Consider the following 26,376-nt stretch of genomic DNA (forward strand, 5'->3'; position numbering starts at 1 on the left):
ATTATTATTTAATGGCCAAAGGTCTTAGAAATTTAAATTCTTCAATAGATTAAATAAAATAAAACTTTATGAGGTTGATGAGATTAATGTATAATATCAAGTGTTACCAAGGTTGTCAACAACTGAGACTTTCATTATGGAACTCTCATAGTTGCTGGTAGGGATATAAATTGGCTTAAGCGCTTAGGAAAACTGGCAGTATTTGCTAAATTTGTGCGTATTTTTGTGTATATATGCCCTATGATTTAGTTACCCCATAATATGTACTAAGATCTCTTTAAGATCAAATGTTTGTCATCTTTTACTCCTTTTTAAGAGAATCATTTATTCTTCATTGCATATCAAAGTTCAGTCTTCAATTTGGCTGCATTTTTTGTTTATATTTTATTCTTCTGTATTCCTTTCAAGCTAGTTTTCTTATTTTTGCTTTTTTTTTTTTTTTTTTTTTTTTTTTTTTTACTGGGGTTGGAACCCAGAGCCTTGTGCTTACAAGGTAAGCAGTCTACCAACTGAGCTATCTCCCCAGCCCCCCAGCCCTTTTTTATATTTTATTTAGAGACAAGGATCTCGTTGAGTTGCTTTGGGCCTCACTAAATTGCTAAGACTGACTTTAAACTCAAGATCATCCTGCCTCACCTTCCCAAGCTGCTGGGATTAAAGGTGTATGCCACTATGCTCAACTTTCCTCTTATTCTTGACTTAAAATATTCTCAGTCCCTGTCAATTTATCCATCATAGGAGTAGCACTAGAGACTGGGGATCATGTGGTCATCTTAAAATAGAACTTTCTATAGTGATGATAGGGTTCTGTAACTACCCTATTCACTCTGACAGCCATAAGCCACATGTTGACTTTTGAGAACTTGAAATGTGCTACTGTGACTAAGGAATTGATTTTTAAAGTACTTTTAAAATTTGTTTGTTTAAAAGAAAGGAAAAAGAAGGAAGCAAAGGAGAAACATGGGGGACTCCTGTCATAGACCTGTGATTCTGCTCAGCAGGAACGGGGGACTTTTAAAGTTTTAATTTAATCACATATAACTAATAATTACTGTATTAGATAGCACAGGTCTATGTTAGCATCATCTTCTTTAACCTCTTTGGGTTGGTTTGATTTCATTTTTTTCTACTTACTTAATGGTATCATTTTATTTTAGACTTTAGTCATATGTAAATTTTTATTGTTTTTAAATTTTTGGTACATGTTTGCTTATTATTTTGTAAACTTCTGGGTGATGAAGCTATTTTACTTCTTTTAAATCTTCATTACCTATGGTTTAATCCTAGCATATAATCTGCAAATGTATATTGAAGGAAGTAGTCATTTGGGTTTTGGAGCTTCAGAATACCTTGGAAAGTTTTTTAGGAGATTGTGACATTTGGTAGACTGATTTGTTAAGAAAGTAAAATGAATTTAAAAATAGTAACAGAGAATTGAGCAAGCAGTAGATATAAAATTTGTAAACCTAAAATCTGGTCTCAGCTCTGCTATTAATCTTGTGAATTTAAAAAAGTTTCTTAACTTTTTCAGGTAAGTTTGCTTAACTACAAAATAAGAGATGAGTCATTTAGTTTTTAATATCTCTAGCAATCTTAAAAATGATAGGCTTTTCTGAATTGAAAACTATTAACAATAAAAAATTAATATGGGCACTGCTTTTATTTTATATTTTGAAAATGTTCAGGAAGAGAAAGTACACATCAAAATGCCCAGGTTTGAAATGATAAAACACTCTTCTGTGTAGTGAGATGCCAAGATGACAAATTATGTGATCTAAAAAGACTTATGAGTGGACAGGAAAATAGCAATTGAACTTCTTTGTAGCAGTCAATGAATAAAACTAAGGAATTATAAAATCTAATTTAAATGATTGTATATTCCAAGTAATTAGTTAGCAAATTCAGAAAGAAGATTTAGGAGACAGTGTCAGTATGTTGTAGTGAAGGAAATACTTAATTGGAGGTCACAACTGAGATCCCTATCCCTGCAGGGCCAATAATTAGTTGATTGTTTATGTGCTGTAAAGTATGAAAGAATACTTATTTCTGTGTGCCATAGCATGCGTCCTCAGACCATAAGATAAACCAAAGAGTGTCTGTATGCTTTCAGAAGACCTAGAAATAATCCTTTTTTGCCTCATGTCAATTTATCTCAATCAAGTGGCGAAAGGACAAGCTGCCTTTGTTTTTTTTAAATATTCTGAACTCACAAACTCATACTGCGTTCAGCACTCCTCATTTGACTTATTTCTTCACATCCTTCCACTGTGTTTCAGAGAGTTTCTTCTTCTATTACCTGCAAACATCCCTACATATAATTATTTTCAGTCCTTTTCTCCAAGCTTAAACTTTTCATCTACTTATATAAAGACTGACCTAAAATTAGTTTCATCCATACCCTCTTATGTATTATTTGTATTCCTGCATCCCCACATATATTAATTTTGGAAAAGATCTTTGCTTCCAAACATTATTCCCACTTAAAGTGAGTCAGAGTACTACCAGTTTTATCTCCGAACATTCATTGTTGGTGATAAATTATAATAGCAGTGGTATTTATTGTGTACCTACTATGTATCTGGGACTTTTCTAAAAACTGTACATGTATTAACTAACCACTTTAATCTTCACATTAAACCACTTGAAGTAGGTGGTGTCATTATCCTTGTTCTTAAGATGAGGAAACTTAGGCACAGAGAAGTTAATTTTCCAGAGTTTCATAGATAGTAAGTAATAGAGATGAGAAATTAAGGAGAATCAAAATTGTGTAGTCTTAGGGGAAGTAGTTTTAAAATGTTTCAGAGGCCTTGAGTTTTTCATATTCTAAGAAGGGTGACCAGAAACTTGAACAAAGATTTATATAATGAAAGCTTATCCTAGTATTTATTATAGTAAAAAATTAAAAGTCAAGAAAATATCCAGCATTAGGGAAATGTTAAATAAATTGTGGCATATCTCACAGCCATATAATGTAGGGATCAAAAAGTAGTTTCCCTGCCATGTTTTTGAGGATGTGAAAAGTATAAATTCATAGAAAAGTTTTGAGTGATTGTCAACATTTCAAAAATATTAAAGCATATGTCAGTAATTTGATGTCAACAGTTCTGCTGGGAATTTAATGGATCTTTTTGTACAAATTAGATATGGAAAGATGGGAATAAGATAAAGGATTACATTATTTCTGACAGCTATTGTTTGATAGAACTATTAATATAAGAAATAAAGAGCCAGGTTTTTGCTGGGGTTATATATAACTTTAGGGCTTTTTTTTTTCGGGGGGGGGGGGGGGCGGGGGATGCTGAGGATTGAACCCAGGGCCTTGTGCTCACAAGGCAAGCACTCTACCGACTGAGCTATCTCTCCCCAGCCCCGGGCTTGTTGATTTTGAGGTGTTCCCCCGCATAGAGATATTGAGAAGGAGACAACCAGCTAATATTTGGAAATGTGTATCCACAGAAAAGAGGATGCCTAGCCTGAGGATGAGAGAAAGACCAGGGGATGGGGGGAGGTGTAAATTTTCCCATTTCTTGGCAAAAATCATGTGTAGAAGGAGTCCGTGGGTGGACTTGTTCTCATCTATGATGCATACTGATGTACATTGCTACTTTAAAAAAATATGTATTCCTCTGTTTTGGTTGATGAAAAGAATAATTGTGTTTCTTCTCTTCAGTGAAATTTTGCTCATTCCCTGAATAATGAACTATTAAAATGTTTTCATAAAGTGTACATTGTATAAATTCAGCTTAATATGAAAGAAGCAATGGAGTGTGATTAAAAAAAAAAAAAAGGTTCTATTCCTAACCCTACTTCTTCAGCAACACATTTCTCCTCTGAGTCATGTCTTTAGTTTGGCCTAGAGTGGTTCTCATCCTGAGCACATTTTTGGATGTTTGTGAGTTTTCTATGAAAATTTAATTTTGATTTTTAAAGCATTTAGTGAAAACATTCTGTGTTTCGAAAGTATGCCTGTCAAGTAATCTTAATATCTGGTTTCATTTGTGTCTCTTTTTGTTTATGTTTAGCTTAGCTCCAGTATCAAACAGTATAACTTGAATTGTTTTCAGCCTACTAACTATATACAGGCATGCTTGCTGTATAATGGTTGTATTTGCACACAGTAAACCTAATTAGCGTCAACCAGGTAATGTAGGAATAAAATTTCTTCAAGCAGAGAAAAGGCTATGATTACATATAGCAGCACAGGCATGAACAAAGTAAGGCAGATTGTACAACAGTCACATGGCAAACAATGATTTAGCTCAAAAGAATTTCCTCATATTAACTAAATGCTGCTATTTTGAATTTTGTTGGTTTTGTAGTTTTGTTGTATTTATTTTGGTTTTATAATTGTATAAGGGTTATGAGGATTTTATACTGGTTTTATGTTTGCATAATTTTAAGTAAACTATTTAAAATAGTTGAAGTTAATACAGCAATCTTGAAAGATTTTTATAAATATGTAAACATTAAAATTTTCTCTATACTGTGTGTTACTGCACTATCTTAACCTTAAGATATTCAGGGAATTATTTTAACTCTTTACTTTGAATTTCAACAAAAGATAAATGAAATTTGTCCCATTTTGTATGTATAGTTTCATAGAATAGTTAGGTATTGCTATATGACATCCATTGTTTTCATTATTTCATTGTATTTTCTTCACATATATGTGAAAGAAAGGTACAGTTAAACATTGGAGAAATTGTTAGTAATGAAAGTAGTATTCTGCCATACTGTTCCCTGCAGAAAGATGATGTTATTGGACATGTCATACAGGTTGAGGTGGCATTGAAGGTAAATTGCTAGGAATATTATATTCACCTTGGCTGTGTTGTCTAGAAGTCCAGAGGACTCAAGTAGGAACAATGGGAACAATGTAGAAACAAAGAGTTAAATGAGCCTAGAATTATGAAATGTAAGGAAAAAATTAAAGGGAAGTAAAGGAAATAAAACCACTTAATGTTCTTTGGCCTTCCCAATTGATTTTGGCTTTAAAACTTTTCTTTCTTCTGCTATCCCAGACTCTAAATACCATTAATTACCTTCTCACTTTTTCCATGATCTCAATTAGCTATCTCTAGAAAGTTTCTTATGCCAAGAACTAGGCCTCACTCACATCTCATCAATCATCAGTCCTATTTCCTTCTACTTATGGGATGTATCTTCTCACTGATGTTGTGTCACTAAATCCCAGTAACTACCATCTTTGTTACCTGGATTACTGCATCTGTCTTCTAACTGGCCTACCTCTTCTTTATTCTGCCACTCCCACTACCCAGGTCTCCATAGAGAGAATGAATAGTCACTCCTGATCTTGGTAATCGTTGGTTTAAAATCCTTCTAAGGCTGCCGATTAGGATAACAGTGAAAATCTTCCACTTGACCTTCAGGGTCCTACTTGATCAGACGCCTTCCTAGCATTGCAGTCTCTTCACACATACTGGCCTGCTTTCATATCTGCCAGTTCTTCAAACTCACAAACCCCTTCCCAATTTAGGGCCTTTTAGCATATGATACATCGTCTGGGTTAGAGTAAAAGCATGTGCATACACAGAGTTTAGTTGCCCCAACATAACTAACTACTAATAATCTTTGTGGTCTGAATTTAAATGTCATGGAACCAGATCTTATGTAATTAGATACTAGATTCTAGCTAGTCCATGTAGAGCTATTTGTTTTTGCTCACCCCTTTATTTTTAGCACTTAGCACAGTAATTGAATCACTGGTATTCAATAGATGGATGGCAATGTGTCAGCGTTGCCATTTTTCACATATAGTACATTTGATGGGTAAATATTTTTTAGAGGTATTACTTTTTAATATAAAGAACCCTTGATCTTGTTTTTTAAATGATTTAATTCTGAATTTGTGATATAAATATTTCAAATTTCAAATTAACATCTCAAAACAGTCTTGATACAGTATTATGCTTACACAATAAACTTGTCAGTTTTAGTAGTGGTTGCATTAACTTGAAAGATACATATTTTCTTTGAGAGTAACTTGGAATCTCAGAATAAACTAGTAACCTAGTGTATCTTATTACAACTTGTCTACACTGAGTCTCATTTCCCCTCTATAGGTGTCTAATACTATTTATTACTTTATTAGCATCCAGTTTTCTTAAATCTGTCAGCATTTTCAGTGTCGTGAATTGCTGAGTGTGTAACATTTCATTTTCTTTTACTGAAGTTTGTATATTGGTGTGCTTTTTTCAACCTCAGCCTATCAAAATTTAATACTTTGCTCTTGTGGCTTGCAATGCAAAATGTAATTATCTATTTATTGTTTGTAATGATAGCACTGTTCTTATGTAAGGTTCTTTAAGCAAAGGCCCCAGCATGTCAGAGCAATCAAGTTACTGGAGATATTCAGCATGATTAATAGTTCTTTAGACCTGCAAGTACCTCAGTTGGCATTGTCATCTCCCTGTGTAAAGAATTTTAAAGAGTCAGGAATAGTAAGTAGTTTTAAAGTTTACTGCTCAGAATGAAAGAGATATTTATTATTTTTCCTGAGGTTATATTGCACAAGCTTTTGTTATTTCACTGGTAAACTCAGTTACTTATTCACAATAATGAAAGTTTGGAATATGTACATTAAAGATATAGAGGGAAGTTAAGTTACAAAATTGTTTTGATATGCTTCAGAGCAATATCATTTAAAATGTTATAATACTGTTCAAAGACCTATGATTTTACATAATTGTTTTAAAATAGATTTAATCTATTTGTTAATATGAACTTCTTTCTTATTTCATGCATTCTTTTAAATTTTTTGTGTTTAATCAGTTGTGTGTCAGAATTATACATCATTTTGTCATTTGATTGTAGTTTAATAAAATTATTTCTGTGAAGACAGTGTCTCCATTTAACTGCTGCCATGCCCAAATTATTTAATTAATTAATTGGTCTGTTATGCCTAATTAAGTAACTTCACAGGAAGGTGGTACATTTCTTAAAATGCATTTGCTCTCTGAAAAATTCTTAAAAATATTTAAAATATTGAAATTAGTTTTTATTTGAATAGTTATTTTATGCTAACCTGTTCCCTCAATCATATAATTGAATCTTTTAGTTTGAATTTAATACTGTCATGAAAATTGAATACTGTATCTCTATGATTTCACATTTTTTTTCATTTTCTGTCAATGCCATTTTTAAAATTTGGAAATACCCTTAAATGAGCATAGGCTATTTCATTGACATTAGTTTAAAGAATTAGTTGCTTGTCATCACATACCTTTCATTGAAGACATAATAAAATAATTTTCTTAAACTTCTTTTTAAAATTTTTTTGTTGGGCTGGGGAGATAGCTCAGTTGGTAGAGTGCTTGCCTTGCAAGCACTAAGGCCCTGAGTTCAATCCCCAGCACCGCCAAAAAAAAAAAAAAAAAAAAAAAAAATTGTTATTTTTAGTTATATATAAACTTCTTATGTACTCCATAAGTGATTAACTATAACAATTTTCTGGTATTTTAAAATCAGCAACAATTTTATTTTTGTCTGCATTAGTAACTATAAGGAATCCTTTAAATGTTTAAAATAAGCTTTAGAGGCAGTTTTTTGAATTCTGAAAATAAGAACTTGATAACTTGTTTTTCTGATTTTTCTAAAGTCATAGCATCATTATAATGTCTGATCTTGAGATATTTTTAGCATTTACATATTGCTTTATGCTGTTATACACATATATGCCTCACTTGGGTTCAACAGAGGCATTCTTAAAATAACTTCAAAAACAAATTAATATTAACAGTAGTCACCAAAATAATGTTTTAATTTAGAATGCTGTAGATTTCAGTAGTTTCATTTTCCTTGTTCTCCTACAAGAGGGTTTTCAATTTACTAGTTTAATGAACATGAAGTCTTAAGTATTATTGTAGCTAATTTATTTTTAATTTTAAAATCTGTACCAGTACTTAAAATTATAACCACACAGTTTTTTTAATTAAAAATATTGTTGAGATTCTAGCTAAAATTTTATCCTAAAATTAATTTTAAAAATCTGCTTCTTTTAGATGATATATTCTTTTTGCATGTTCTAACAATCTCTTGATTTTTGCTTCAGTAATTGACAGATTAGTTGCTGAAAATACATGAAGGAACCTGAGAATTGGTTTAGCATTTTACATCTCCAGTAAGCTCAATTACTTTTAGAACCAAATGGGTTATAAATTAATTGGGAAAGTTTTGGTTGCTGTGTTAGTATCTTTGTCACCTATGGAGCAGATTAACCATTTAAAAAATTGTGTATTAGCATGGTATATTTTAGCTTTCTTATAGATAAATGAGTTTCTCCTGAATAAGCAAGTTAGGCATTGATAGATTAAAAGATGTTAAATTATAGGTGATTGGTGCAATTTTTCTATGCAGTTTTTAAATTGCTTTTAAACAAAATACATCATTTGCAGTATTAAAAATACTAAAATAAATTTGATCTTATTTACTTGATAATTAATTTATACCTTTAAATTTAGGGTTTAATTTTTACTCAGTATGACAAAGGATCAGGTATTTTTTCAGGACGTAGGAGATGAAGTTGTTAGACTTTCTTTAAATTTTTGTATGGTTTAAATTTTTGCTACTAAGATTTTTGAGAAAAAAATCATAGAAAAATAGGAAAATTAATATGGTATTACAACTGAAGGAAAAGATGAGGAAAGTTTTTTCTCTCCAGAAAGCTTTTGCATTATACCTAAAGGCACTCTTAATCATAACAAAATTCATTTTTCTTTTGAGATTAGAATAGTACCTTAAAACTACCTTATATGCTGCTCACCATTTCCTCAGTTGAAATTGGTATGATTGCTATACCTTAAACTCTGAGTTAGACCCTAAAGATGCAGAAGTGAGTAAGATAGTACCCAAGCTTTCTCTTGGGAGGGTGAAACACAAGCAAGCCTGTGATTTCACAATACAGTTGTAAGGTATTAATTTTTCTCAAATATATTCCTTTTCTATACAAATAAAGCAAGCAGTTCCTTAGACCATAATTTAGTAATTGCTTTAGAAAAGCAACTGTGTGTGTGTGTGTGTGTGTAAGTTACCTAAAGTTTTGTTTTTCCTCCTTACACTTCATGATTTTGTTTTCTCTTTTTTTTGTTTTGATCTTGATCTTATCAATTATCTCCTGTTTTTTAAATCTTGGCTATATAAGCTGAAGAAGGCAAGATTTTTCCCTTTAGAGTCTATCATTTAAGCATAGATATATAAACAAATAAGTACAGTGTAATAGAGTATAATTGGTAAAATTTAGGTAGATGCAAAAGTGGATCTATGTTGAGGGCACCAAAAGTAGATTGCCACATCTGACTAGAGGATTTAGTTAGGCTTCAGAGAAAAGGTGATACTTGAGTCTAGTGTGAAACAATTAAGTGTTCTCTGTTGAGGATAAGAAAGGGAGAGACCTTCTCTGCAAAGAGAAGCATGAGAAAAGGCAAGACTGTAAAAGAGTGTTTAAAGGTAGGAGTATAGTGAGAAGTGAGACTAGAGGAAGAAGTGGGGACTCAAATCTGAAGAACCTTGTATATCATGTTTGGACTTTCTTTTGACAGTGAAAAACCATGGAAGGGTTTATTTTTGCAGAAGGACATTACCAAATTTAAAATTTAATTATGTTCTTAAAGCTGTGGTGTGGGATGGATTGGTGGGAATGGTGATATATATGGAATGGAGAAACTATAAGACTGGAAAAGAAACTCTAGTCCAACCAAGTGAGAGATGACTAGGGTTTGAAAAGTATAGAAAAGGAATGTCAGAATATGAGATCTATTAATGAGACAGAATTAGTAAGGCTTGATCTCTTATTGGATATGGGTAGGGATTCTAGCAGGTAGGGCAGAATTCAAGGTGATGCCTAGATTTGAAAAGGAAATATAGTAAGTTTAATTTTGGACATGCTGAATTTGATGTGTCTTATGGGACATACAAGTATGGATGTCCAGGCAGCAATTGCATAGACACATCTATGGCTTAGTAAGAGGAATTTGAATTGTAGTTAAGTGTTTTTTTTTTTTTTAGTTACTCAACAAATACATGTTCACTTTTTTTTTAATGTGCCAAGCATATACTAGGCATCCAACATACTGTGAGAAAAAAGTTACACAAAACCTACATTTTGACCCATAAAGGAGACAAATCAATCATGGATATGTATAATTACAAACTGAGGCAGTTGTTATAATGAAAAATGATAGATTGCTATGAGAGAATTCACAGAGGGACCACATCTGGTCAGGGCTGGAGGATCAGGGAATGCTCTAATTTGAGCTGAAATTTGAAGAAAAGTAGAAGTTGGGAAAAGAGAGCCTGTGAGCAAGGGGAGTATCCTGGGCAGCAGGAACATTATTAACATCATACCAATACGTGTTTAAAGTTATCAATCTGAGTTAAAGAAAAGTAAATATAAAAGAAACACCTAATTGAATCTATCAAGAGACATGTCTAAAACACGAAGATACATGAAGATGGAAAAGAATGGGAAAACCTATATGAAGCAATCACAACCAGAAGAAAACTGGTATATATTAGTATCAAACAGAGTAGACTTTTAAGCAAAGGACCATATTATTAGTGATGAAGAGGAAGGAACTTCCTAATGTTAAATATACCTAATACTATAGTCTAAAACAAGAAATCATACCAAGAATTTATAACACATCTTCTGTCGTCATAGGAGATGTTAACATAGCTCTCTGGTAGAACCAGAACAAAAAAATCAGTAAGGCTATAAAAGTTTGGGTTATTGCAAGAATGCAAAGTTGTTTAACAATGAGAGAAAAACATCAATATAGTTTACTACATTAACAAAATAAGAGAGTCATATGATTACCATCATAAATGTAGGAAAAACTTAAATCAACATTCATAATTTTAAAAAGCCTTAGTAAAGTAGAAATAGAAAGGAACTTCCTTAATCTATTAAAAGGTGTCTACAAAACAGTGTAACAGAAACCCTAGTCTTATGAAATGTTGAAGGCTTTTCAAAGGAAAACCTTTGAGTTCAGTAAAAATACAAGTATGTTTGATGTCACCTTTTTTTTTTTTTTTTTTTTTACATTTGTTCTGATTAGTTATACAGGACAGTAGAGTGCATTTTGACACATTGTACACAAATGGAGCACAACTTCTCATTCCTCTGGCTGTACATGGTGCAGAGTCACACAGATCATGTAATCACACATGTGTAGGGTAATAATGTCCATCTCATTCCACCACACTTCCTACCCCCAAACCCCCTCCCCTTATTCAACTCTGCCTAGTCCAAAGTTCCTCCATTCTTCCCTACCCTATCTCCATTATGGATCAGCATCCATTTGTTTGATGTCACTTTTATTTCACATTGTATTAAAGGTTCTAGTTAGTGTGCTAAAGCAGGAAAAAAGAAACAAAAGATGTAAGATACATTGAAAAGGAGGGCATAGATAGTTAATACTTATGATATAATTGCATATACTTTTAAAATCCAAAATAATTAGTAGAGATTAGAATGGTGTCTGGATATAGGGCCAATATTCAGAAATTAATTTATTTTCTGTAGAAAATAACATGAAAAAACATAGCATTTTCAGTATAATAAAAAAATTATATATATACAAATCTAAGGATTTGGAAGCTTTTCAGAAAACTATAAGACATTGAGAGACATTTAAAAATCCTGAAATAATTGGAGGGATATATTATGTTCATATATAGGAAGAAATGTATATTAGTACTCCCCACTGTGATCTATAGATTTAGTATAGTTCCAACCAGATTCCTAGTATGTATGTATATGTGATTTAATACTCTAAAAATTTACAGGGAAATACAAAAATTAAACAAAACAAGGTGGAGCTTGCCCTGTTGTATATCAAGACTTATACAAAGCCCCATTAATTGAAATAGTGTATCATTAACTCTAGGTTAGACACTTCAGTGGAATAGTACAAAGTCTAAAATTGGATAGATTCAGAAATCATAATATAGAAACTTGGTTTATGACAAAAGTACTGAAAGAATTATAAGCAACTTGACTGCAGTGTCATGCCACTCAGAAAAATTAATTCCATATCATTCAAAGATTTAAAATGCAAGACAAAAGCAACAACACTAAGAAAAAATATAGATGGTCATATTTATGCTGTTGGTATAAAAAAGATTTCAAAAATTAGGCTTTCATACTAAACCTAAAAGGAAAAGGATGATAAGTTTTACCCTACTAACTGTATAAACATCTGTTTATTAAAAGAGAGAACCAGTGAGTGACAAGATATTTTATCATATGTAATCTTAAGTGGTTCATATCCCATGACTCCTTATACAACAAATAGGTACTTCCTCAAGAGAAATCCAAAAGATCATTGAATATATGAAAAGATGCTAAACTCGTTAGTAATTAGGAAAACACTAAACTAAGTTGCTACTACATACTCTCCAAAACAACTGGAATTTAAAAACTGAAAGTATGAGGTATTGTAAGAATGTGGGGCAGCAGTAGCCTCTTACACTGCCTATCATTAACCAGACTGTTCTCCTCCTAAAGTATATTCACAATAGAAATATGTATACTAAGACACATGTACACGAATGTCGATTATAGTACTATTCATCACAGCCTGAAACTTAAAACAAATCATACCAACAGGGACTGGGGATATAGCTCAGTTGGTAGAGTGCTTGCCTCACATGCACAAGGCCCTGGGTTCAATCCCCAGCACCACAAAAAAAAAAAGAAAAAAAAGAAAAAAAAAAAAGAAATCATACCAACATTTGAATGAGACCAGTATAGTATTACACTACAATGAAAACAAACAGCCAGCATCTATACAAAGCAATATGGATGAATGATAAAAATACAATGTTGAATGAAAAAGCAAGGAATAAAATAATATATATCATATTATTCCCTTTACTTCAGAAAGCAATCAAAACAAATACTCATATTTAGAGTTGCCTGCCTAGGTGGTGAAAATATAAAGAAAACAAGAAAATGCTTATTTTATACACATATATACAATATAATGTTATATACATATATATATATATATATTTTTTTTTTTTTAAAGAAAACACACATCTTCTCACATCTTTGAGAAGGAGGTGAGCAAGGATGATTGTGAAGGAGATCAAAGTAGAAGAGTCCTGAGGTCCAGGATGTTTTATTTCTTTTATGGAGTTATATGACTATTTATATAAATTATTGTTACACAGTTTGTACGTGCCTTTTTTCTGTTTGCTTAATACTGCACAATTTTAAAAAGATTTTAAAATGTTCAGAGTGCTGTACAAATAGGTCACAGGAGACAAATTTCATTTGTTTTTTTAAAGTATGTTAATTGACATGCTTTTGAAGTGTTGTATAAGTAACACTTCAGTGCAGTTAAATTTGTCCAGAACTGTTTTGTTAGTCATTAAAGCTCAGTAAATAGTAAATTTCTTCCTTCATAAAGTAACCAGTGTTTACCAGTAGGTAAGTATGGGCAGTCAGTCCTCACTTTCAGCAGCTGGGCTGGACTATAAACATGAGCATTCAAGTTAGGACAGAAAAACTGTCATGGGAAAATTATAATTGTTCCATGCTCTTGAATTTTTTTGTCAAAACATTAAAAACTCTTTGTTAAGATGTATAAGGAAGGTTTTTTTTTAAAATAAAACATTTATTTAGTTCAGTGTAATTTACAACTTTAGAAACAATATTATTTTTTTCTTGTTAAAAAAAATGAGCACTTTGAATAGTGTTTATCTTGTGTAACTTAAAAGAGCCACAGCTAACAGCTGAAGCATCTTTTCTGTGCCTTGGCAAATTATAACACTCCTTTTCTACTAAATTTGGATCTACTTACGGCATTTTATCTTTTGCACTTTCAATGCACTGAAATAACTTCAAGAATTTCTTTAATTTTTCCCAGCATCCCTTCCTGGGACATATTACTTCTTTTTGTCAAAACCACATTCCTCACTTGTGACTGTAAGTTTGCCTTCCCTAAGTTCCTCTGGCTGCATATCTAGAGTTTCATGCTAAATGTTGTATGTTGTAATAGCAACATTTCACTCTCAGCTCTTCCACTTATGAATTTCATTCCCAGTGTTAACAATTTTTGATTCTTTGCTGCTCTTTTGTCTCTACTAGCCAATTCCCTTTTTCTATTCGTCTTATAAAATTTCATATGGGTTTAGCAGTGGGAAGCAAGAAGAAGTCAAAACAGGTATTGACTTTGCCATCTGTGGTAGAATTGAATAACACATGAAGTCTGACAAAATTACCAACTGACTTGGAAAGATTGGCCACTGATCATGATGCACATTCATATTAACAGTGATTTGTGGACTAGAATGCTAACAGTGAAGTTTGTATTTATGAGATAGAGTTCATAGACTGTTTTAAGTGAAATTTGAACCATATTGTTGGGAGACTGCTGCTGTTTAACTTAACATTGGTTGCTGAAATTGGCACACATAGGAAGCATACAAAGTGAAGACAACCTATAATTCAAAGATGAATTTTTTATCAGTTAAAATTTTGGCAGGTTTGATGAGAGTTTAGGTGCTAGGCACTTGGACTGTTTGATCTCTGACCTGTTGAACACCTGATATGTTTTATATGAAATTGTAAATTTGATAGTACCTAGCTTCTTTAAGATTCTTAGGTTATTTCTTAGAGAGGAGCTCTGACACCAACTTTCTAAAGCAAAATTTATGTAGTAAATTTCTATTTATGTAGTAAATAGAAACAGTGGTTTTAGGAGAATAATAGGAATGGTAATTGTAAATTCACCATGATGTAGCATCTGATGTTGAAAGTAAGTTTTTTTAAAAAGTGTTTTATGTTATATTGATGTTCTAATAATTGAAAATAAACCAAAGCTAACAAATCAGTTTTGATTCTTTTAGTCAGATAACTATTTTTCTTGTCTTCATACAAGCATACAACTTTATTTAAATGTGATAGAGTCTCTATGTTGGTTGAAGTTGAATAATGTTAATTTCTTTTCTGATTTTCTACAGGTGAACTGGCACAGAGATTGATCTCAAGATGCCATTAGTGAAAAGAAACATCGATCCTAGGCACTTGTGCCACACAGCACTGCCTAGAGGCATTAAGAATGAACTGGAATGTGTAACCAATATTTCTTTGGCAAATATAATTAGACAGCTAAGTAGCCTAAGTAAGTTTTATATCTATTAAAAGATTACTTACAAACCAGAATGTTATGCTTTAGACTATCAAGAAAATGTGCTTGCAATTAATTTTAGGGAGGATATTTGGTAGAGTATAAAGTTGTCTTGAAAAATGTAGTCATTTTAAGTAAAATTAATGAGTTTTAGAATTATTTCTGGGAAAGGGAAGTATGGGCAGAATCTTTGGAACATAATCACATGTTGGATAAGAATTATTAAAATCTTTTTAAAAATATGATCCAGTCTATGAATGTAAGACCAGAGTTATACTCTTGCTTGATTGTTACCTGTGTTTACTAGTTTTAGAAGCTTCAACTATTTGTGTTTGAGGACACTGGTATCTCTCTCTATATATGTACTTTATTAGCCTAGGAAAATGTTTTCATATCCTCAAAGATCTAAAGTGAAAGGATTGGGCTAGTCAAGTGAGTTTTGTCTAAGGGACAGTAAAATGGGAATCAAGAGTCTGATATAAAGAAAAATGTGAGAACAGCAAGTGAATTTGGCTGCTGGCAGACAGAAGGCAAACAGATTAGCCAGAGAAAGGTTTATAGAAGGGGTCAGTAGGGGAAAAGGAGACATGCAGTGTGTTCCCATTTTAAGATTATAGAACTGAAACTGGATGTGGGGGCACACACCTATAATCCTAGGAACTCTGGAGGCTAAGACAAGGAGGATCCAAGTTCAAGGCCAGCCTTAGCAACTTAACAAGTTCCTAAGCAACTTAGTGAGACCCTGTCTCAAAAAATAAAAAGGACTAGGAAGTAGCTCAGTGGTAAAGCACCCTTGAGTTCAATCTCTAGTACCAAAAAAGAGAAAGAAAAAAAGATTACAGAACAGAGCTAGTTAAGGGATTATTTCCCATTCTAAATTTAATCAGGTAGAACATTTAAAACTAAATCCAATCTAGTTTTGAATTAAAGGATTAGTTTTTTAATAAGACACCTACACTTCATTTTAAAGATATAACAAGGTATTCATGGCCTAAATATATTCTGTAAGGAGTCCTAGATTTTTCATGTCAGTCATACCCATTAGCGTAGACTCTCCTGATATCAGGGTTGGCCTGTCTTTTCCATTTAAATTTTGTCTTCCCTTTCTATAACTTGAGTTCAGTTATCCCTTGGTATCTGTGGGAGATTGGTTCCAGGACCCCCCTCAGATACCAAAATCCATAGATACCCAAGTCTTTTATATCATACAGCATTGTGTTTGCATGGAACCTACACATATCCTCCTATATGTTGCACTTTAAATCATATCTAGATTACTTACAGTGCTTAATATAATGTAAATGCTTATTTAAATAAATATCTGTTATACTGTATTTTTTGGAATAAACTAAAAAGGAAAAAGTCTGTATGTGTGCAGTACAGATGGAAGTTTTTTTGCAAGTATCTTCTATCCAAAATTTGTTGAATCTGCAATGTTGAACCCATGAATACAGAATCTGAAGGGCCAACTGTACTTAGCACAAGATAAAGAGAAGTTGTTAATATAATTTGTTTTAGGTGAGAGTTTGGTCATATATCCTTGTAGCTAGAACATCATAAAAAGTTATGTGGTTATGCAGGTACTCCTCATCTTACAGTGAGGTTATTTTCCAGTAAACCCATCATAACTTGAAAATACCTTGACAAAAATGTATTTAACTGCCAGGTATGGTGGCACCCGCCTGTAATCCCAAAGTCTTGGGGGCAGAGGCAGGAGAATTGCAAGTTCAGAGCCAGCCTCAGCAACTTAGTGAGACCCTGAACAACTCAGCGAGACCCTGTCTCTAAATAAAATATAAAAAGTGGTGGGGAAGGTGGCTCAGTGGTTAAGCATCCCTGGGTTCAATCCCTGGTACCAAAAAAAAAAAAGTATTTAATTTACCTAACCAATCTACCCAACATCATAGCTTAGCAACACAGTACACTATTACATGGCTTATCATCACATGACTGGGAGCCGTTGCTCACTGCCACTGCCCAGAATCATGAGAAAGTATTGTACCACATATCACTAACCTAAGAAAAGATCAAACTTCAAATTTCCAAGTATGATTTCTATTGAATGCATGTCACTTTGTAAAGTTGAAAAATTGTTAAATCAGACCATCATAAGTTGGAGAATCTCTGTATTTGAATGCTCTTTGGGGGTATACTAAATTTTTGCATTGCCTATGAAATAGATATAAGAATAAATAAAAGACTATTTGAGTTTGTTTTAATTATGTTCCTGGTTCCTGTTGGTGGTTATTTTTTCAGGTTAGTTATTGACAGTGAATCACTCAGATATTATAGTGTTTCTTTAATAGGAAAGTCAATATGCAATGTACCTGTTTTTCTTTCCAGCTTTTTTTTAAACTAGTACATTTCAGTTATACAGAATAACAGGTTTCACTGTGGTATATTTATACATGCATATAACATGGTTGATACTTTTGAGTCTAGTCAAAAGAAAAGTCTTTTAACTCACAATATTAACATTATAATTAACCATATTAACCATATTATTTAAAGATATTTTGCTGACTTTTTTGTGGCCTAGCAATGATTGATCTAATGTAACATGACTTTATACAAAATGCTTATGTGCATGTGAGAAGATCAACTTATTAAGATACATGTTAAGAGCATAAAAATGATATTAATAACTTTAGACAAAACATTTCTTAAAATCAAAATGAATTTTCAGTCTAACACAGGTACTTGCTTTTTGTATATACACAAAATAGAATCTAAAACTAATATGACTATGTGTTAATTTACAATAATTAACATTTTTGTGTAATCTAAAAAGGACAATAAAAGGAATTTTCAAGTCTGTCTAATGGAGTCCATGTAAGCAACATCTGTCAGTAAGCTAGCCAAATCTGGAAATATAAACATACTGTAAAAATATAACTAAATTTAGTTTTAGAATATTCATATTTAGAATCAGAGACTAAATAGATGTTTTCTAAGCAGTTTGTAAAAATTCAAAAACAGAGGAAAAACCTATAAGGTAATGTAGCAAAGTGTCACAATAACTGATTACCCAGAAATTAATTTTCCTGGCAGTTTTTCCACTTGATGTGATTGATAACCTGGAATTAAATCTAAAAGGCCTCTAGATAGCCAGAATAAATAATCCCACACACTAAAGATAAAAATAACCAATTAATCCTTCTCTTAGAGTGTGTTTACTTTTACTTTGATAGTTCAGACAGATTTGATGATGTTATTTCCCAACATTTATGCTTCAGAAGATTAAAAGAGAAGGTAGAGGGAGCACATAATAGAATAAGGCATCACAGAAGCCAACCAGAAATGGTAGTTTACAGCAAAGGGAGGAATTGATCAAAACAACCCAAAAACTGGAAGAAGATCATTTAATGTAAAAGCATAACTTCTACTTTTCAAGGCTGTTTCTGGCTTGGATTAAAAAGTAACTTAAAATAATTGATTATTATAATTAATTCATAGCCATGAGTTTTCAAGAAAAGGGGAAATTATATTTCATTTTTGTATTCCATTTAAGAAGACAAGCTCAGAATGTTTCATAACAATTTTTATCCAAAGTAGTTATAATAATTAATGAATTTAATATACTCTTAACTACTTAGAAAACAGCTATCTAAGAGGATTCTCAGTAATGGAAGTATTCACTTCAGCACTACTGTTAGCACCAAAAGTTCTTGAGAACACAGTAATGAAAATAAAGTATAGGCTTTCATAAGACTTAGAGCTAGACACTCTCAGCTAGATAATCTTGTCTCTTTATAAAAGTGTACATCCCAGTATTTTATGAGATTTTTCCTACTGGAAAATAATTTTGTTTTTTAACAGATGATTACTGAAAACCCAAAGTTCACTTAATGTAAATTTTCTCTTCCCCATTTTATTATCTTAACCATTTGGACTCTATTTCAGGGATTTTTTTTTTTTAACTGTTCTCTCTGCCCATGGCTTTTCTCTTGTTAATATAGTTAGTTTGTGCTACCAAGAGAAGGTGATAAAGTCTACTTCTTCCAAATTAATCATAGATCATTTGACAGATAATATATTCATCTATTTTCTGTTGCTGTAACAAAATATCCGAATGTGGGTGCTTATGAACAAAAGAGGTTTATTTCACAGTTTAAAAGGCTGAAAGTCCAAGATTAAGTGACTTCATTCATTCAGCCTCTGGAGAAGGACCTCTTTACTGGAACTGAACATGACTGAGAAATACTGTAGAAAGGGAAAAAGCCGAATGCAAGAGAAGCTAAGGGTATAGGGTGGCTTCACTTTATAATAGCCTGTTTTCTCTAGAACTAACTCATTCTGAGACACAATATTAATCCCTTCTGAGAGTGTTGCCCCATGATGTAATTGTCTTTCACATGGCCCCACCTCTTAACTGTTTCATGTTACCACACTGAGGACCAAGCTTCAAACATATGGGTGACAGTTCATATCTAACCACAGCATATAGATAGGTAATAAGCTGGAAGGGTAGAAGGATGGATAGGTAGACTGGATTGATAGCACAAATTAGATTGGTAAACATTCTGAACAGTATGAGCAGATGTTAACATTGTGAATTTTAAATTATAGGAACTGATAGAAAAAAGGGATAGTCATAGGTGAAATCATTAAGGGAGGCCTGCTGAATGAAAGGTGAATTGGGCCCTTAAGGACCAAAAGAATTTGAAAAGAATGGCGAAGGAAGGCATTTCAGCGTGTGTGACCTAGGTAAATGAATAGAGGCAAAAAGAAATATATGTATATAAGGGGGATTAAAAAGACAACTGATATTAGGTAAGTGTGATGGAAACTGACTATGGAGGAGGTAGAACATTAGGTGACGGGAATTCGATTTAACTTCATAGATAATGAGACATAGGTTCTTGAGTAGAGAAGTGGTATAATGGAAGAGTTGAAATTCAGATATGTACACAGTTGTTTCTTCTCTGGGAGGGGAGGCAGAGTTAGATTTAAAAAGAATGAATGGGATTTTACCTGCTAAACTGCTTTGGCATTTAAATGTGGTAGGGGGGCTGTTAAACTTTTTCTTTAATTATGAAAAAAGCTATTAACCCTCTCTCCAGAAAAGTGCAAATGCATTATAAATCTGTCTATAATTTCAGGTGGTACATAGACTAAAAATTAAGGTTCCCTGTGTTAAACTAAATTCTTGAACACCTTTCCACTCCCAAGAGTTAGATACTGTTTTGTGATTTTACCTATTGTTGAGCTCTTACTCTGTATCAAATATAATGTCAGACCCTTTGCTCTATTCTTATAATTTCCTTTTGAGACATACATTTTTATTCCTATTTTACAGATGAGAAATTTGATATCAAGGACTCACAGTGATTTGGATTTGTTTATTAAATTGCTTTTCATATTTATTTAGATGTCTGTTTCTCCCTCTGTTCAAAATTTACCAAAGGTAGAAACCTCTTCTATTTCAACTTGCTTTTTTCAATAAGAGGAATTTCTGTGACTAGAGAAATACACGGTTTTTAAGTTTTTGATGATTTTTTAAAGAAATTTTAATAAGAATGCAAAGTATCTCTTGTAAGTGTTCTGAATCTGTGTCTTGGGCTTAGACATGTTTGAGACAGGGCATCCACTAGAAGAATCTTGCATTCTGCCACCTGGCCTGAAATTCAGTTGAGACTAGTATGGAGTCTATGTATAAATGTTGATTTGGGATTAAAAGAAACGTTTGTATGTACTTTTACATCATAATCTTCCCTAACTCTCATCAGGTAGGTAGATATCAGTAAAGCAAGTTGATTATTTCCACTTTAGGCACAAGTCATTGAACAGAAGGTTGTAGAGCAGGATATAAAATCAGGTTTCCCAGAGTTTGTGGGTTTATTTTCCCACTCTGTCATGACTTAGTGCTTATAGGGTAGGATTTAAAGTTTAAAATATTTCCAAATAAATGACAAATTTAACAGGACAGTACTCTATTTGTTCAGTATTTATCGCCATGATCATGATCACATTAAATATTATGAAATATGTTTCATTTTTGCTTAGGTAAATATGCTGAAGATATATTTGGAGAATTATTCAATGAAGCACATAGTTTTTCCTTCAGAGTTAACTCATTGCAGGAACGTGTGGACCGTTTATCTGTTAGTGTTACACAGCTTGACCCTAAAGAAGAAGAATGTAAGTTAGTTCATATTTTATCTTCTTCCATGTATATATTTTAGTTAGATGAATATTATATTTAAGAATGGTATTAAACATGAATTATAAATCTTTTTACCTTTTGTAATACATGTTATAATCAATTAGGGTATTATCTATAAATGCCATCAATGGACTTTCCTGGCTTTTCATTTCTACCTTTTTAAAAAATCTCTCTCATATACCATTTAGCTCTTAATTTTTTGACACTAAGAAGACATTTTAACCAGACCTTTTCTTCAGTTCTTTCTCTTTTCTTCCTTATAATTTATTTATGTATTTTTGTTTTAGAAATAAAAAATATTTGAAAAGTATCTGAAATCCTAAGGTTTGCTTCTATAAGAATGTGACTCCTTTTAATATGCTTATTATTATTATTGTGTGCTTATTGCTAGTCTCATCTACTTGTTTAATTGAATATTGCTACCACTTTAAATGAACATTTCAAAAACAAATTGCCAGTATGTAGGGTAGAAATGTTCTATGCCAAGATTAAATCAGGGATATCAGGTTAAAAAAAATGGGGGGGAACCACCACACTACTGGATAAAATTATGGAAGAAACTTTAGTGGTAAAAGCACATTCATGCCTTGGCAGAACACCCTGAATGCTGTTATGTCCCAAATGCCTCTGTTTTTTTAATTTATAAAAAGCAATGGAACTACCAAGAATATAATTTTCACTTATCTACTGCTATGGTATAAAGCATTTGTTTGTATACTTAAAGCCATATTAAATATGTAAAATAATCTACTTTTTTAATGTAAGGAAATCACTCTGAAAATTAATAATGTAGCATTTCAATACATTCTTTTTTTTTTTTTTTTTTTTTAAGTATCAGGAATTGAACTCAGGGGTACTTGACCACTGAGCTACATCCCCAGCCCTGGTTTGTATTTTATTTAGAGACAGAGTCTCACTGAGTTGCTTAGCACCTCACTTTTGCTGAGACTGACTTTAAACTCTTGATCCTCCTGCCTCACCTTCTGAACCACTGGGATTATAGGCATGCACTACCGAGCCCAGCTCAATACATTCTTTATTTTACCATGCTATACATGTTAGTCCAAAAGAAAATGAGTAAATGAAGTTTTTTTTAAGTCACCACATATGTGATGGGGCTGTGCCCATTAGTGGGGATTCTGATGTACAAGATGTCTCAGTCTTCAAGAAGCTATGGTTAGGTAGGTAGAAATTTCTATAGTACATATAAAAGTGAAATAGAGACTAATGTAGATCACCTTGTACTTGAAAATCAGTTTCTTTATAGTAAAGTTTGTTTTACCTTTATGTACTTGTGTAATATTTATAGTACTTTTAGCAAGAGGTCAACAATGTATTTCTTTCAGAGTTATTTCTGGCTGTCAGCAAAAAAGAAGGAATAAAGGGAGGTAGGAAAGAGATTATAGAGGAAAAGAAGAGAATCTAAGTTGGTACAGACTAAAAATGGAAGATTAAAAAAAAAGATATATTTGGTGGAAAGTTAGCTGCACATCAGGAATCACCAGGCCCTTCTTAGCCTTAGAAATCAAAGAGTTGAGTTAAAACCCATGTTTTATGGGAAAATTAGGCACAGAATGATAGGGATAAATATAATGATAAAGTATTTAAAATGATTCCTGATTCATAAGCCTCTAGGGTCATAACCTTTTGAACCATTTTGACTTTTAAACAAATACAGAATATGAATTTGTTCTATGGTTAAATCGTTTTAGGAAAATAAAATGAATTCTTGGTTTTTGTTTGTTTTAGTGTCTTTGCAAGACATAACAATGAGAAAAGCCTTTCGAAGTTCTACAATTCAAGATCAGCAGCTTTTTGACCGCAAGACTTTACCTATTCCATTACAAGAGACATATGATGTTTGTGAACAACCTCCACCTCTCAACATACTCACTCCTTATAGGTCAGTAGGTTAATAAATAAGAAGCCTTGTTATTTATCTCAGACTGCAGATTTAAATGCTAAAATCCCCACACATTCTTAATTTTATTGTGCTTCTGACCAACACAGAGAGCCCTTCTTACCCACATCCTTCAGAAACCTTTGTTTCAGTAAGTAGGTGAGTTCCGGCATACAAAAGAAAAAGTCATTCAAGGGGATTGTTTAAACAAATATTACTAGAAAAAGCCACTGTCAAACTTTTTCATGAAGGGTCAAGGAAATGTTATTGTCCTTTTAACTTAATTTTTACTCAAATAAAATATAAAGAGCTCAAAATTCCACTACACTAACAAAATAAGTATTATTTTTGCTTGTTCTGTCTACTCTAAATATATATATATATCTATATATATGTTAACTTTTTGCATAATGAATATATAGTATCTGTTTTTAAAATGTTTTTTTACCACTTAAAATCTAAAATTATTCAGCCTTTCTTTGGAGTTCTCTCATGATTTATTGAATGTGTAATTTAAGATGCACAATGCATATCTTGAATAAAATGGTATTAAAGTAGTTATTTAAAACTGTACATTAGTATGCAAGCTATTAGATATAAATGTTACTATTAAAATGACTATTAGGTGACATCTTTTAGTTTTAGAAAATTAAATTTATAAATAATTATACTACTGGAAGTAACAGTAAAGTTGTTTTATTCTAAATGATGTTACTGTCTTTTCAGGCTTTTATTTTTGACAGAACTGTTGTAATTATTGAAATTTCTCAAAGAACTTTTAGAAAATTTGGTATTCAGTGAAGTTAGAGATGAGAGTTGCCCAGCCATATTTTTAATTATTTAGTACTCACTCTGGAAAGTATCTGGTTTTCCATTTTCCTTAGTTTCCTTCCTCATTTGTAAAAAAAGTTGTATTGCTGCAATATTCTATTTTGGCCATATTTTAACACGTTATATTTTACTAATGTGAGAAGAACAAACATTTCAGTAAAATTATTTCTATTATGATTGCCTCTTTGCCTTACTAATATATATTTCAATTAATATATTTCAGAGATGATGGTAAAGAAGGTTTGAAGTTTTATACCAATCCTTCATATTTCTTTGATCTATGGAAAGAAAAAATGTTGCAGGACACAGAGGACAAGAGGAAGGAAAAGAGGAAACAGAAGGTATTATAAGAGATTTTAAAAATTGAAGTTATTTTTTATATATTTATGTTTTATTGCATGTATGAAACTTTATTAATCGTGTGTACTTAGTTTTATTTTATTTGGGTCCCTATACCGAAATCATTATGACTGTACTGCTAAGTTTCCTGGGGAAGCAGATGAACAATTAGACTATTACAGTATGGTATAATAAGTGCCATAATGAGGTTTGCATAGAAGGTTTGGGTAACACAAAATAGCATCTGCTTTAGCCAGGAGACAAAGCTTTTATAAAGAATCTTGTAGAACAAATGGAAATTAAGTGGACTATGAAAGAGAAGAGCATTCTAGTTTGAAGAAATATGCAGATATTGGTAAAGTAAGTAAATTAAGCTAATATTTTCTTGCCAAAGAGCACATCTTAAATGTTTTCCAAATGTTTTGGAGAAGTTAGATTCTTACTAAACTCCTGTTAGCTGTCTCTTGTGTTGTCATTTTCCACTTTAATACATTCACTTGGATCTGCTTTTTTTTACATTAACGATAATAGAAAATATAGAAGAAAGAAGCAACTTGGATTTAGGCAAAATTGTAAAGGAGACAAAATCTGTCTTCATTATTCTTGTTTCTCCTGTAGCTATTTCTAACTTTTCCAATCCCTATAATGCCCTCTTGTTGTCATCTTCTGTGCTAGACAGTATCTCTGTGTTCTGGTGACTGGCAAACCAGATTATGCCTTTATGTAGGTTTCATTTGCCAAAAAGAGGGATTTTAGATTTTTTGAACTGGAATTTCTTAGATGGACATGTCTATCCAGTTCATTGCCTACCCCATCAAATACCTGACTAGCTTCATTCATGTATGTTACCTGCTTGGCTCCTTTAGGCATTTGTTATACTACTCGAGACTTCTCTCTCCTAATTTGAACTACTTTGTGTTGTATTGTTTAAATATCCTGTGTTCTTTTGAGTGACACAATTATTATGGGTTAGTTGCATAATAGGATTTTTTTTCCCATGTGTTAGTCAGCTAATAGGTCACTTCCCAGTTAGCATAACCTTAGTAAATTTTCACATTTTGGTTAGAGGCAAACAATTTAATTCATGGCAGAAATTTTAAGCCAGTAGATCTGGGGGAGAGGGAGTTTTTGTTTTTGGATGTTTTGTTTTGTTTTCACCTGAAAGAAATTTCTGACCTTCCCATTTGTTACTCAGACATACCTGTTAATCATTTTTATATCACTGTGACTGAAACACCTGACAATAACAACTTACAGGAGGAAAAGTTTATTTTGGGCTTACAGTTCCAGAGGCATAGCCCATGGTTGGCCTACTCCATTACTGTGGGCCTGATGTGATGGTGGAGCATCATAGCAGGAGGGTGTGGAAAGGAAAACAGCTCATCTCATGACAACCACAGAGCAGGAAAGGAAAGTAAGGTGCTAGGGACAAAATGTAACCTCAAAGGCATGTCCCCAATGACCTACTTCCGGCATTCACACTGGGACACCCAGTATAGGAATCCTTTCAAATTATTAATCATCAAATAGATTAATCTAGTAATTAGGTTATAACTTTTATTACTGAATCATTTGACCTCTGATCATTGCTACATTATCTGCTGAGCTTTTGGGGGATACTTCATATTCAAACCACAATAGCATACTGTGATATATTCAGCACATCAATTCAAAATTGTGATTATGAAACATGGCAAGGACACAGAGCCATACACCTGTAGTCCCAGCTACTCAGGTGGCTAAGGCAGGAGGATGGCAAGTTTGAAACGAGCCTCAGCAATTTAGTGAGACCTTCATTTCAAAATAAAACAACAGAAAGGGCTGGGAATGTAGCTTGGTGATAGAGTGCTTGCCTGGCATGTAGGAGTTCAATCCCAGTATTGCCAAAAAAAAAAAAAAAAGGACAAGAAACTGAAATAACAGCAAACTAGGTAAAATTGAACTCTGAATGTGTAAGTGAACTGTCCCTGTGTTACTTTTATTAT

General features: G+C 32.4%; 1 protein-coding gene across 5 annotated transcripts in view; it reads left to right on the plus strand.

Annotated features, from left to right (window-relative positions):
* WASF1 (WASP family member 1) overlaps positions 1-26,376 on the plus strand; it is a 153,857-nt gene that overhangs the window by 121,792 nt on the left and 5,689 nt on the right. For all 5 annotated transcript variants that reach the window (XM_079149142.1, XM_079149141.1, XM_079149140.1 and 2 more), the window contains 4 exons: positions 14,989-15,149; positions 21,162-21,296; positions 23,071-23,224; positions 24,276-24,393. In XM_079149142.1, coding sequence (XP_079005268.1) covers positions 15,017-15,149; positions 21,162-21,296; positions 23,071-23,224; positions 24,276-24,393 — 540 coding nt within the window. In that variant the 5' untranslated portion in view covers positions 14,989-15,016. The remainder of the gene's footprint in view (positions 1-14,988; positions 15,150-21,161; positions 21,297-23,070; positions 23,225-24,275; positions 24,394-26,376) is intronic.

Source organism: Sciurus vulgaris (genome assembly GCF_902686455.1).
Source record: "Sciurus vulgaris genome assembly, chromosome: 7".
Lineage (NCBI taxonomy): Eukaryota > Metazoa > Chordata > Mammalia > Rodentia > Sciuridae > Sciurus > Sciurus vulgaris.